Genomic DNA, 13,481 nt, shown 5'->3' on the forward strand with positions numbered 1-13,481 from the left:
AATGACTCCGCCGGACCATAAACCGCACCAAACAGTCACACGTTGAGGATAGATAGACTTTTGAAGAATAACTCTGGGTTTTTCTAAGCCCCAGATCTGACAATTTTGCTTGTTGACGAAGCCACCGAGGTGGAAATGGGTCTCATCACTAAAGATGATTTTTCGATGGAACTTCGTATCAGTTTCAAGCATTTGAACGACCCAATCAGCAAAGACACGACGTTGTTGATGATCGGCTGGCTTGAGTTCTTGTGTTGACTGGACTTTATAAGTCTTAAAACCCAAATCTTTATGCAAAATACGGTGTAATGACGTTTGTGGAATGCCTAATTCCAAAGAAGGACGAGGAATGGACAAACCTGGGTTTTCTTCAACCCTTTCGGCTACAGCAGCAATATTTTCGATTTTCGGCTGTTCTTGAGTGACGTGCACGGGTTTTATTCTTCACATCACTAACTTGCCCCAACAGCTCGATTTTTTTCACCAATTTCTGTATTGCGGTCCGACAAGGTGCTTCACGATGACCCAAAAATGTTCGAGTTTTACGAACCGTCTCTGCCAAATTTTCACCATTTTTATAATTAAGTTAGGTTAGGTAGGATGGTTGCCCAGAGAGTAGGGCCCACTTGGACGAAAAAAGTGAATTTGAATAATTTCAATGCGTTGTTTAAGCGTGTACCGTTCCATTTTTATTAATGGCGTAGTTTCTACTTGTCAAATATCAACAAATGATAGCTTCAAAAGTGACATCTGCCGAAATAGCAGGCTATTAAAAATAACATTATTGGAAAACCCTTTATAAATCTACGTTACTAGACTCAAACAAACAGCTATATGCATACATATGTATATGGAGGTACATACATACGAGCGATATGTATCTACGCATGCAAAACGCGCACTTAAAAGTAATATTGACTTGCAAGGATATTCGGAAGTACGTTTGAATACGCGTATCTGCACGCAAATATACAAAATAGCTGTGGTTAATCCTATAATTTTAGAGGTCTTACTACTGTCTAATAAAGAAACAACAACAACACCAACAAAAATAAAAAGTCACGCAAATCGCCACTTTAAGTCATGTAAAGTGATGGATAAGTGTAAAAAAGCATCCGCTCGGCAAAGTGTGAGCTGTGCGAAGGCGCAGTCTCCATTGTTTGGCTAAGCGCTCGTGGCTGGGTATTTCGCATTTCGTGTGTTGTGGTATTGCATATGTATGTATTTATTTCGGTATGCATGTGGGCAAGTGCTACTTTTTTAACCCTTTCACGCCAATAGTAGAGTGTGAGCAATAAACAAAGAAATATCGCCAGCTAACTCACTCACACGGCAAGGAAGAATGGAGTGAGGCTTGACAAAAAAATGTAACAAAAATAAAAAACAAAAATTAAATATTTTCTTTAAGAAATCAACTGTTAGACTTTAGAGAAGGGGCTCTAGAGTATTTATATTTGGTTGTATGCTGTAGAGAGTTGGAGTGAAAAAGTGGGCAATTGTTAGTTGGGCGGTACTAAACCGACCCACACACGTATTTTTATGTGTATTTGCACAAATATACATTTAAGCCAAAGTAGTTCGCGAAGCGTAAAATTCCAGCAGTGATGAGAATAACAAATTAATTTAGATGCAAAAAGAATATTTAAAATGAAAATGGTAGCAACGTATATCGATGAAATATGAAAAATTCTGCACACAAAATAAACTGTAGTTTCACGTATACGGCCGACCGTCGCCGAAGCAGATATGGTACAAAAGTATCTGAGCAAATGAAGAAGCGCGCCATCGCTGAGTTTGCGCTAAGTCGATGTATCTGCGCTGTTCAGACTCCATTGCTGCATGCGTTTTTTTCGCCTCACTAAGCATTTGCAGATAATATTTCATACTCTTATCATTATTGCCAATAATGCTGGCTCACTCCAGCACGCGCTCACGTGTAACACTCACCGATTGAGCGATAGTGAATGGAGCCAGCCAGCGTGACTTTTCACACAACCGGAAACTTGGAAGGAGGGCGTTTTTAAACACCATAATCCACCCACACATGCACGCGTTTGAGCTGCTGAGCGCCACCTGCTGCTGTTACCATTGTTGTTGCTATGGTCGGGAGTGGCAGTTGGCACGCGTCGGCGCGTAAACAATACTCATCAGACACACACATGCGCTCATATGTGCCGACTGAGTTTCTTGTATACCTACTCAAACTCAAAATGGGGGAAAACTTGTTTCATTCGCACACATACATGCTTGCATATACAATAGAGAGCAGAAACGCAATGCCAGGCGCACAGTGCATTCACTCAAAAGAGAAAACAACTGGATAAACTGAATCAAGCGGAAACGCTCAGCTTCGAAACATACACACACGCTGCATTGCTTATTTGGATGGGCGTTACCAGAGTTGGCCGCCATGGCAACCAATCACCATACCCCAGAACCGGTTGACAGAGCAATACAGGGTGCTAAGGGCAATGCAACTCAATTAAAACCAGTTGGCCGAAGTGGGCAAATGAGTCAGAAATAAAAAATAAAGGGTTGCAGCGGCACACATCCGTACAAATGTACATGCAGCGAGTTACAATTTGTATGTTGCTATTCCGTACTGAAGTACTAGCTGTAACAGTGGTCGTTGTGGTGGTTGTGGTTGCAATGGTGGAAGCTGTGTTGGTATGCCTTACAGCCGGTTTACAGTTCGTATTTTTTCTTAAATTTTTCGATCCCTTATATGAATGGTTGGCACAATTGGCTTAGCGCGTTCAACTATAGCAAACTGCGCTTATGCCTTCTGTACTCTTATGCATATTTGTGTGTGTGCTCGTGTGAGTGTGTGGATGTATAGCCGCCAGACGACATTGGTGTGTACGGACTGATTGACTGACTGGCCTGCTACTTGCAAACGTATACGTACCGTGGTGATTGCCTCGCCGCCGACTGTGCGCTCCGCTCTATTGCTTTAGCAGAGCCACACTCAAGAACACGTCTGGGAACTCGATCTGCTTCGGCGGCGACAGTTCAGCTTTGCGTCACTCAATACGTTTACCACAGCGGCATCACATCAGTTTATCGTGCGGTCTTGCGGTGTAATGACGTCTTGAGCCGTTTTGCTGTTGGCTGTTGATATTGAGGTGTTTCGTTTAGTGCTTACTGAATGTGCTCGGATTATGTACGTCGCTGCGCGTCATCAACACATCGAATAACATCAATTTTTTCACTATTCGTTTACATGCTTACTCAATACCAAACATATGTAAGCATCTCGTATTTCACCTGCTTACCGACGGCAAATGTAATGATCGCTTATCAATTGTGTTTTTGTTGATAACTGCGGTAAACGGATATGTACGTGTGCGCGCCTATCAAGCAAACTGCACGCTTATTCATGAGCAGTGTTTAAAATTTAGCACTCGTAAATGTCGGATATTTTTTTCATTTATGTGCGGATATGTGTGTTTTCAAGTGACTACTCGCCAAAAGTAGTTAGTAACAGCAGATTTCCATAAATAGCACGACAACTAAAATTACTTTAGCGAATTTCATGCATTCGCTTATTTGGCCTGTACTTAAAATAAAATTTGCTGTTATTTCAAAATAATAATAAGAATAATGAAATTGTTAAACCTCAGTACTATGTAAATGAATGCTCCAAAATGAGCTAGTACATGTTTTTAATAAAATACATTAATGAAGTTATTATGCATATATGTAAATGCATGTATTGCAAAAACTAACCAAGAATTTATATTAATAAAATTATCAAACAATTTAGTTTGAAGAATTGAAACAAAAGCGAAACATACAACTAAACTGTATATGTGTGAATTGATACCCACAACACACGGAACTTGCGCCCAAAACCATAACAATTATACATTCGCAGACACTTCGCGAAATTGTTGTGGGCAGGAATTTTTATTTCTTTCTCACGCTGGGATTAAAAACCGCCAAAATTGTGGAGGCACTTAAAATGAAGGTAAGCAAAGCACCGAGTCGCTAGCCACTAGGCACCAAGTCAAGAGCTAGAAGTCGCAAGTTCGTAATCGTAGACAAAAAAAATATTTTATGAATATAATGAGTGAAAAAGCTCATTGTAATTGGTGGATATACGGCTATTAGCTGGCATTCCCGTTCCCAAATCTATAAAAATATGTTACAAATATGGGTACATATAAAAATTTTAGGCCGTCGGCGCTATACGAATACCTACTTAACTGGTTTTTAAATCCCGTCGGCTAATCTTGCAACTGCTTACATATGAACGGGCGTCTATTTTCAATACTAATGCGGTCACGACATAAACACGATATAAAAATTATATTAAAAATGGGTTCTGATAGTGGTGGATCACCGCCGATTGCTATGAAAAAGCTTCCCAAAAAACAACATCTGCTGTTAAGGTATATCTGCCCAATTTATTGCAAAAAGAACAAAATGCAAAACATAAATTCCAGGAGAAGCTGTGAATTGGTTATTTGTATATAAAAATGTGTCCCAAACTCAAACGAAGCGAAAGTCTATGCAGCGGATTTTACAAATTTTTGTTCAAGTTTGCAAAAATTCGCAAATAAGATTTTCAGTTACTTAGTTTGACCCAATATTTAATTAATTTGTGCTAAAAATCAATCGCAATTCCTATTAAAAACTTAGAGAAAGTGGTCGCGAGACATGTACACACACATATGGATATAAATAAATAACCCCGGGTGCAGCATTTCCCACATATCTTGTCAAGCAAAAGGCGCTTTTAAATATTTTACTAGATTCAGAAGGACCTGACAAAGCCATTCACTCAATACGTCCACCTCCAAAACTTCCTCACCAATCGCGCGCAGATTAAAAATAAAAAATAATTTGTTCTTCATATTAAAAAAAATTATGAATACAAATTATTTAAGAAGGCTATTTATTGCCTCGTTCAAAAATGTTCTAATGAACATGGGCACCTTTTTTCTAACTCCTTTGTTACTTCCATGTGTTTATTATTCTTTTTTTACTTAGATATCTACATCATGGCCACCATAGCCTGTTGGTGCACGACTACTATTCGGAAGTACACAGGTTCGAAAATTCAAGCACCAATTGTTAGAGAGTATTTCTAATAGCGAGCGCCCATCGACTTCTGTATTTCTGCCATGAAAAAAACATGCGCCCCGAAGTCAGCTTAAATAGTAGGTCCCTCCATTTGTGGAACATCGACAAGACGCACACCACAAATAAGAGGAAGAACTCGAAACATGCATCCGAACGGGGTGTAAGGGCCTTGATGTACGAATGTAAATCCATTATTCCCGTAATAATTTTGCACAAACGGCTATGCTAAGACTTCTAACATGTCGGTCAACTTTGATTACCCTATGATCAGAAAGTACCGGGAATGTTTAAATAAAACAAAACAGAGTTAAATTTCAGGCAAATTTATTTTACATCCTTCAAAATATGAGCCGTCTGAAGTAACACACATGTGCCAACGTTTAACCCAGTCCTCCATGCACCTCTGGCAGGCTGACGAAAGGGGTGACCTTCACCTTCTTTGTCGCATTCTCTTTGATTCTCCTCTATTGACTAAAATATTCTTCCACGGAGTGGTAACTTCAACTTGGGAAACAAAAATAAGGCGGACAGAGCCATATCAGGTGAATACGGTGCTTGCACGATGGTATTTAGTTGGTGTTTGGTCAAATAATCCAGCATAATTTGGGCTCGGTGCGATTGCGCGTTTGCCCAAATTTCCAGCAGTTTGCGACGTACAGCATCTCTCAAACACTTCAAAATAGGTAAATAATATTCTTTATTGACTGTCTGGCTCGATGGAAGGTACTCATGGTGCACTAAAGCCTTGGAAATCGAAGAAAACAGTCAACATCACCTTCCCGGTACTTTCTGATCATAGGGTATTTCTGTGATTTTATCGACAATTTCGACATTATAGACATTTCTTAACACCAAAAATTCTTGATCGGAATCGAGGTTGCTTACATTTTCGTCTTTATCAAAGAAAAACTGTAAAATGTATCGAATTTTCTCTTTGTTGGCTTCCATTGCTAACACCCTGTAACTCACAACTGAATGGAACAATCAAAAACAGCGAAAGAATTTTTTTCAGTGTGAAATGTCACCTTGACAACGAGTATGAACTTTAAATTGCTTGATGTATACTTTACGAGATATCGATCACTACAGCCATCTACCGAGAGGGATATCTTTTTCTCCAACCAACAACAGACTTAATCGATTACCAGCGAAGCGCGAAGTCTTTATGCTGAAGCACACCGATAATTACTTGTACCCAAAACAAATGGCTTCACAGTGGGCCTCCAAGCCTAAGTGGGCTCCTCTATATCTTCATGGGAAGGGTCAGCCACCATAACTTTACCTAGAGAGCATTTATACCAAGGTTTTCCGCATAGATGGATTACTAGGGGTGAACCTTTAGTATGACCTTCAAGACGACCTGATTTCAATTCTTTGAATATCTGTTTTTGAGGATACCTCAAAGTAAGTGGTCTGTTACAGTCCTCTAAAGAGCTTTGCTGCAGCTAAGAGAAGGTTTCGATGAGATAAAGATATCGTACGTGCTTGGAAATGGCACTTTGGACAGCTTATGTGACTTAATTTTTTACTTAGCCTGTTCATTTTATGTTTTTTTTTTTCATTTCAATCTAATCATTGGGAAATGAATTTCCTTTTTATAACTCTGCTGTTAAATCTTTTCACAACTTAAACATTTTTAAAAATAGCATTTGTGTTTAATTTTTAATAAAAAATGCTCTGTTGGCATTAAAGTTCAAAAACTTTTTGGAGTGATTAAGGCCGCTTGTACCGTTCTAGTGTTCCTTGATTTTAGTTTTGATCCATTTTTTTGGTTTCCTGTTGTATATTATTTTTGTTAAAGTCGAAAAATGGGGTTGGCCCAATAAATAGCTCTTCTGTCGCTTTTTTGGCGTAAAAGTCTGCCTTCTCATTTCCTTCGTATTCCTCATGTCCTTGTACCCAAATCAGTCAGACCTGATTATGATTGCCCAGTTTGTTGACTGCATTGTTACACTCTATTAAGACTTCTGACTTGAAAGTGAAGCTATTCAAGGCTTTAAGAACCGATTGGCTTCCGAAAGTATTTTAATATTTACTTTCTCGAACCCTCTTTTGGATATGATTTCCACTGTTTTCATTATGACTAAGAGCTCCGAATGGAAAAATACCAAATTTGTAGAGTTAGGAATTTGTGTGTACCATGTCCCACTATTCCTACTCCTACTCCTTGGAGCGTCTTGGAACCATCTGGGTACCATTTTTGTTAGTCATAATTTGGGTTAGTGTTCCCATATTCCCGTCTTGTATCTCTTTATAAAATTGAGTACGGGTTCTGTGTGTCCATTCGCCTGGGTAATGCATATTGCATGTTGAACCCTGTTCAAGATATTTCAGAGCAGAAAAATTGAGTTTGTCAAGGAACGAGTTTTTATTCCAGTATGATATCGATTCCAAACATTCATACAATTCATGATGCTGAAATATGAATAATTTCCCACGCAAAGCATTTTCAAACACCTCCGTAACCCTGACGGGAATCTTATAGAAAATCATCACCAACTATCTATCTAATTTAAATTTTTAAGAATCTATGTCAAAACCCTTAGACGCTTTTTCCTAAAGTAACGATTACGATTCGAAATATTAATTGGCTTGCATTTAGTATATATGTATCATACTTATATATTTATACACTGCTACTAGCCAAAAGAAAAATACCTTTTTTATCAATGAATTCGAATTTTTTTACATATTTTTAAGTTTATCTGAAAAATGAACAACTATTACTAAGTTCTACTGAATTATATATGTAGTACAAATGGCAGTCACCGTAGCCGAATGGGCTAGTGACTACTATTCTGGAGGGCATAGGTTCGAATTCCGGTGCATGAATGGCCAAAATAATAGACAGTTTTTTCTAAAAGCGGTCGCCGCTCGGCAGGAAATGGCAAACTTCTGAGTGTATATCTGCCATGAAAAACTTCTCATAAAAATTTTTGCACTTCGGAGTCAGCTTAAACTGTAGGTTCCTCCATTTGTGAACAACATTATGTCACACGCCACAAATAGGTGGAGGAGTTTACCCAAAAACCCCACTATATATACATACATAAGCCCCTAATACTTATAACTTGTGAAAATATTTTCAAAATAAATATAAAAAATACAAAAGTTAAAAAATTTACTTAATTGTTTTTACATGCAAACTACTGAGGACAACTTGAGAGTAAAACTAATAAGCTTTTATTTTGAACAAAATTGAATGAAACTTCACGAGTTTACACAACATTAACTTATTATATATCTATAAAACCATCCAATAAAATTTTCATTAGCATCAATAACCTCTGCAATCCGGATCCAGAAATGATTGTATGCCCGAATCAAATATTCCTTATTCATATTTACCATAACCGTATTAATTGCAGCCTTCAGAGAAGAACTGTTGTTGTGAAGATGCTTATTGGTTTCACGCTTAACTACCACCGCGTACACTATAAATCCAGATATATGCAGCAGAATTCAATCGAAATCCTTGGGTAAAGAGGTGTGGTGGCAGGACATGTCCTTTTTCGCAACACATAATATAGTTTTTTTTCAAACCATAGCAGGATTGGACCATAGTCATCTGTCATTTCTGCGGTTGGTCTTTTGGCCTTGGTGAAAACATTTTTCTTCAGAAAAAATGCTAACATCTCAGGCGCTTCCTGCTGTTTTATTTTCTTTAGTAGCTATTTTGATCGAATAACTCGCTGTTGCTTGCCACGACATAAATGATCGTAGGATTTATACCAGAGATCTTCACGCACAACTCAACGTATAAGGCTCCCAGAAACATTACGCTCCCTCGCAAGGACTTTCATTGAGTTTGAAGGATCCTCGTCAATGATCACTTGCACTTATTGAATAAATTCTACTGAGCGGACAATGTCAGAACGTTCCTTGTGTTTTTTGCGTTTTGCAACAAATTTTGCATCACCGTTAGTTAAGTTGTAGTCCCATATGTCTTATCTGAAAAATGGCAAAAAGAATAATAATGGTTTCGTGAAGTTAAAGCCACATATACATATATAAGTACATAAATACTTGTCCTCAACTACTGTGGGTTGCATCCCTGCATGTACATATGTCACTGTACGTACGTGCATGCATGGGTACATTTAGACATACCACAACTCCCTTTTGGTTATTGTTAGGGTCTGAAGGACTTTGCATGCATTTTAAACTGTCAGATAAAAATATGTTGAATGCATTTCGCATATGTCTGATTACCCGAAAATCAGCACAATTTATGTAAGATTAGCAGTCTGTTGAATTTAGATTTTGCTGAAAGTTTTATTAAGTGACATTCCAAATACCAATAACAATACTTTTACAGATTTGCATGAAAGGCATATTATTATATTTATTAATATACATAATTTTAGAATATGATTATTTTTTTAAGAAATACTGGTTCCTACATATGATTGTATGGGAGGCATAATAAGCTTTAAGACATTTTTAATCCAACCTCACCGCCAATAAAACAAAACAAAAAAACTGTTTTTATTCATTTCAAAACGTATTTATAACCTTTTAAGAGAACTCAGATCTGATGACCAGATTTGGTGACATTTAGGCAAATACAGTGACGAGCTTGCAGTGTGGGTGGTAAGTTGTGTCGGTTTTTATTATTACTTATAATAGGTCATCAATTTAGAGGCATCGGATTTTAATAAGTTCAATTAAAACAACGAAAATTCAAATTGATTGGAAAATCTTTATTATTTTTGTGTCGAACCATGCATGACATTTATTTTTTAAAGACAGTACCTTTCGTAATTCGGCCATCCGTAAACACTAATTTCGAATGACTTGCTGTAGGACTTTGGTCGATCGGTCGGTTGCTCGTGAATAACTTTAGTAATGTTTCCTTCCAACGCCTCAATCGAAGCTGGTTTATCCACAAAGCATTTAGACTTTACATATCCCCACAAATAAAAGTCCAAAGTTATGATATCACACGATCTTGGTAGACAATCCACTGGTCCGGGACGATAAATAAATTACTCACCGGAACGACGACGTAGTAAATCCATTGTTTCACAGGCTGTATGGCAAGTAGAGCCGTCTTGTTGGAACCAAATGTTGTGGAGATCACGGGCTTCAACTTTCGGCTTCAAAAAGTCGTTTATCATGGCGCGATAGCATTCGCCATTCACTGTTACATTGGCGCCAGCCTCGTCTTTGAAGAAATATGAGCCGATGATTCCTCCAGCCCATAGGCCACACCAAACGGTTATTTGCAATGGATGTAATGTCGGTTCTTGAATGGTTTTGGGCTGCTCTTTAGCCCAAATACGGCAATTCCGCTTATTGACGTAGCCATTAAACAAAAAATAGGACTCATCGCTGTACACCATAAGTTGGCCTGAGCGCGCGATGAACACTTTTTACAGATCGTCGATTTACGTAATATAATACAATTGTACGATTTGTAAACGTTGTTGGGGCGTATTGTCATGTCATTGCAAACAAAAAAGAAAAAAAAAATGGATGTATATATTTTACGCAAGGTAAACGGTAATAGTTGTTTGAGTAACAACAGATATGCTTCTATGCCTTTCTGAAATGTGCTGTTCAGAGAGAAAAATATTACAATACTATATGAAATTATTGAGGTGTAAATAATACTTTGTTTTCCTTTAGATAAAATAGAATTGAGAAAAAAATTGTATGATATATATTATATGTATAGCTATATTTTTAAAGTATAATACAGTTGAACTCAAACATAAGGCAGAGTCCAGGCATACTGCAGGGCAAAAATAACAATTTCATACATTTATTACTCTAAGTTTGCGTTCCTTCATTAAATTGCGATTCCCTCTGTTGTTCAGAGTATTTTATGATAACATGTAGGCAAAGCTTGAAAATTTTATTGTACTAACAAATTTTACTAACACTTTTACTAAATAAATTGTTTTGCTTGAGTGCGTTACGTTCGATTAAGCCTAGACCATCCGATATTTGCTCAGTCTTATCTGCTCTCTAGAAAAATCCTATCCTGCTGCCCTTGCGCGGCGGGCCAAACACAGTACGACACCTCATCACTCAATACCCGAAAATAATTGAATTCTAGTGCTCTGAGAAAATCAACCCAAACACAGCATTATCTTATATCGAATATCTTAAATTGAATCTAATTTGATTTGCTCAATATTTTTAATTTGTTTTTATATTAACACCGTTTATTTGTTCCTTCACATTACCTAACTCAAATAAAACAAAAATTATTGTAATAAAAAGACAACTGAAAGCTTCGTAGCTGGTGTCACTTATATAATTTATACTGTAATTTATTATTATAAATAAATTGTTTTACTTTTCCTATTACGTCTAATCTGTTTCTCTCGAATATGGACTGCGTTTGTCTACTATAAGGTTTAGGCTGAATTTTTCATATTTCTTTCAAAAATGTATCATGTGCATAAAAAATGATTTATGGGCAAGACAGGTTTTTGCAGGGATTTGCTCTGGACTTTTTTGATTTAATATTTTTCGCGAAAGGCTTGACGTAGATAGTTGAAGAAACTCAACGCGAAGAAGTAAATTTGTAAGATACAGTAAAATATTGAATGCAAAGTGGAAATAGTAAATGTTTTTAAATTTTAATCGATGGGTTGATTAAAAGAACTACATACGAGGTTGCCTTTTATATTTTGCGCGCAATAATGAAAACACAGCAAAATGGTAATGGGAATGGCTTTATTGTTTTTCAAAAAGTTCTTCTTCTTGCGCATTCCCTTGAACGAATTTTCAAATCACTTTTGCCATTCAGAAATGAAGGCAAACCTACAAAGGAGCTGTTTAAAGACTTCAACACCTTCTGCAACCGTTGAAAAATGTTGACTTCGCATTTTATTATAAATGTTCGGGAACAGAAAGGAATCAGGGCTGAAAGGTGTATGACGCATTAATTCGATCTTTTGGGTGCTCAAAAACTCTCTTATACGCGCCAAGACGTGAGAGCTCGAATTGGCTTGGTGAATGATGATTCGTCTTTGGCGTTTGGTTTTCCTTAATTGACCGGAAACTTCTGACAAACAAATGGTTGAGTACCACTCAGAATTGACTGTTTTAAGTTTCTTTAGTGGTATAATTGCGACATCCCCAGATTTTCCGAAGAAACAGGTGACAGCTCACCGACCATTTTCTTTGGGGTACTTTTTCCGCGAGCAACTTTTGTTGGATTACATTCGTCTTCGAACACCCATACTGCCGATTAATGTTTTGTTTCCAGTTATATGATTAGTTAAATATTCGTTACTAGTTACGATGTCATAGACACAGACTTTGTGCCTCCGTGACTGAATTTCTTCGACATTGCTTTGCACCAATCGTCAGGATATCTTTTTGTAACAAATATCCAAACAACCAAATCTTCATGCAATAGTGAACGCATGCTGCTCCCGCTAATTCCTAAGAATACCTTTATCTCTCGTCACGTGCTGATTTTACGCTATCAATCAACACACAGCATCGATTGTTTCTGACACAACAACCGTTCTTGGACGGCATTTTCGAAATTCATCCTGCAGGGATCGACGACCACGTCGGCACTCGTTGTACCAAAGTTTTTCAGTATCCAAGTGTAGTATTGTGCTCTCCTGTTTCTATAATTCACGTCAAAAATCATAATTCACACTGTGATATTCATGACTATGCCGATGACGTCCAATTTCATTGAATTGATACAAGTAATTGAAATTTAAGTAACGATCTAAGCGTTGTCATTGAGTGGGCCAACAATAAAGGTCTAGTCCTAAACTAAGTAAATTCCGGTGTATTGTCATTCAAAGAGGACACTTTCTTCCATATAACCTTAAATAACTCTACGCCACTGCAAAAAACCTTTGAACTCTCACATGGAACAATTATATATATACTTGGTTAATGCCCCAGATGAAGTATATGGAATGCTTCAGTCTATTTGGTATATTGAATATATATGTATATATCCGAATAGAACTACTATACATGGTGAACGTTACCACACACTGCTTGTATCTGTAAAACAGCTCATGACATCAACGTCAAAATTGTTCTAATGACAGTTCAATATATTTTTTATAAGCCATCAAAAGCATTTGCATCTCAGTTTTGTTGAATTTTTTTCTGTGATGGAATTCAAACGTAATAGTGTGATTGCGTTATATTTGGCTGGAATATCACAACCAGCCATTATTCGTGAGCTCAGTCACTTCAAAGTGAATAAAATGTTTGTGTATCGCACTATAACGTTACAATGATACTGGTAGCATTGCAAAATGCTATGGAGGTGGACCAAAAAAACCGCAACAACGCCAGTATGGATGCGCTGAAAAAGGCGATTATACGAGAATGGGCCAGAATACCTAAAGATCACATTCGTGCAGCATGCAACTCATTTTTTGACCGTTTGAAGGCTA

The 13,481-nt window shown here is 37.4% G+C and overlaps 1 protein-coding gene across 1 annotated transcript in view; it reads left to right on the top strand.

Annotated features, from left to right (window-relative positions):
• Nucleotides 1–3,891: 3,891 nt before the first annotated feature.
• Nucleotides 3,892–13,481, top strand: part of LOC129242864 (LIM/homeobox protein Awh) — a 99,610-nt gene continuing 90,020 nt past the window's right edge. Inside the window, exon 1 of the mRNA XM_054879756.1 lies at nucleotides 3,892–3,970. Within this exon, the coding sequence (XP_054735731.1) occupies nucleotides 3,965–3,970 (6 nt within the window). The 5' untranslated portion in view covers nucleotides 3,892–3,964. The remainder of the gene's footprint in view (nucleotides 3,971–13,481) is intronic.

The sequence above is a fragment of the Anastrepha obliqua genome, chromosome 3, assembly GCF_027943255.1.
Source record: "Anastrepha obliqua isolate idAnaObli1 chromosome 3, idAnaObli1_1.0, whole genome shotgun sequence".
Taxonomy (NCBI): domain Eukaryota; kingdom Metazoa; phylum Arthropoda; class Insecta; order Diptera; family Tephritidae; genus Anastrepha; species Anastrepha obliqua.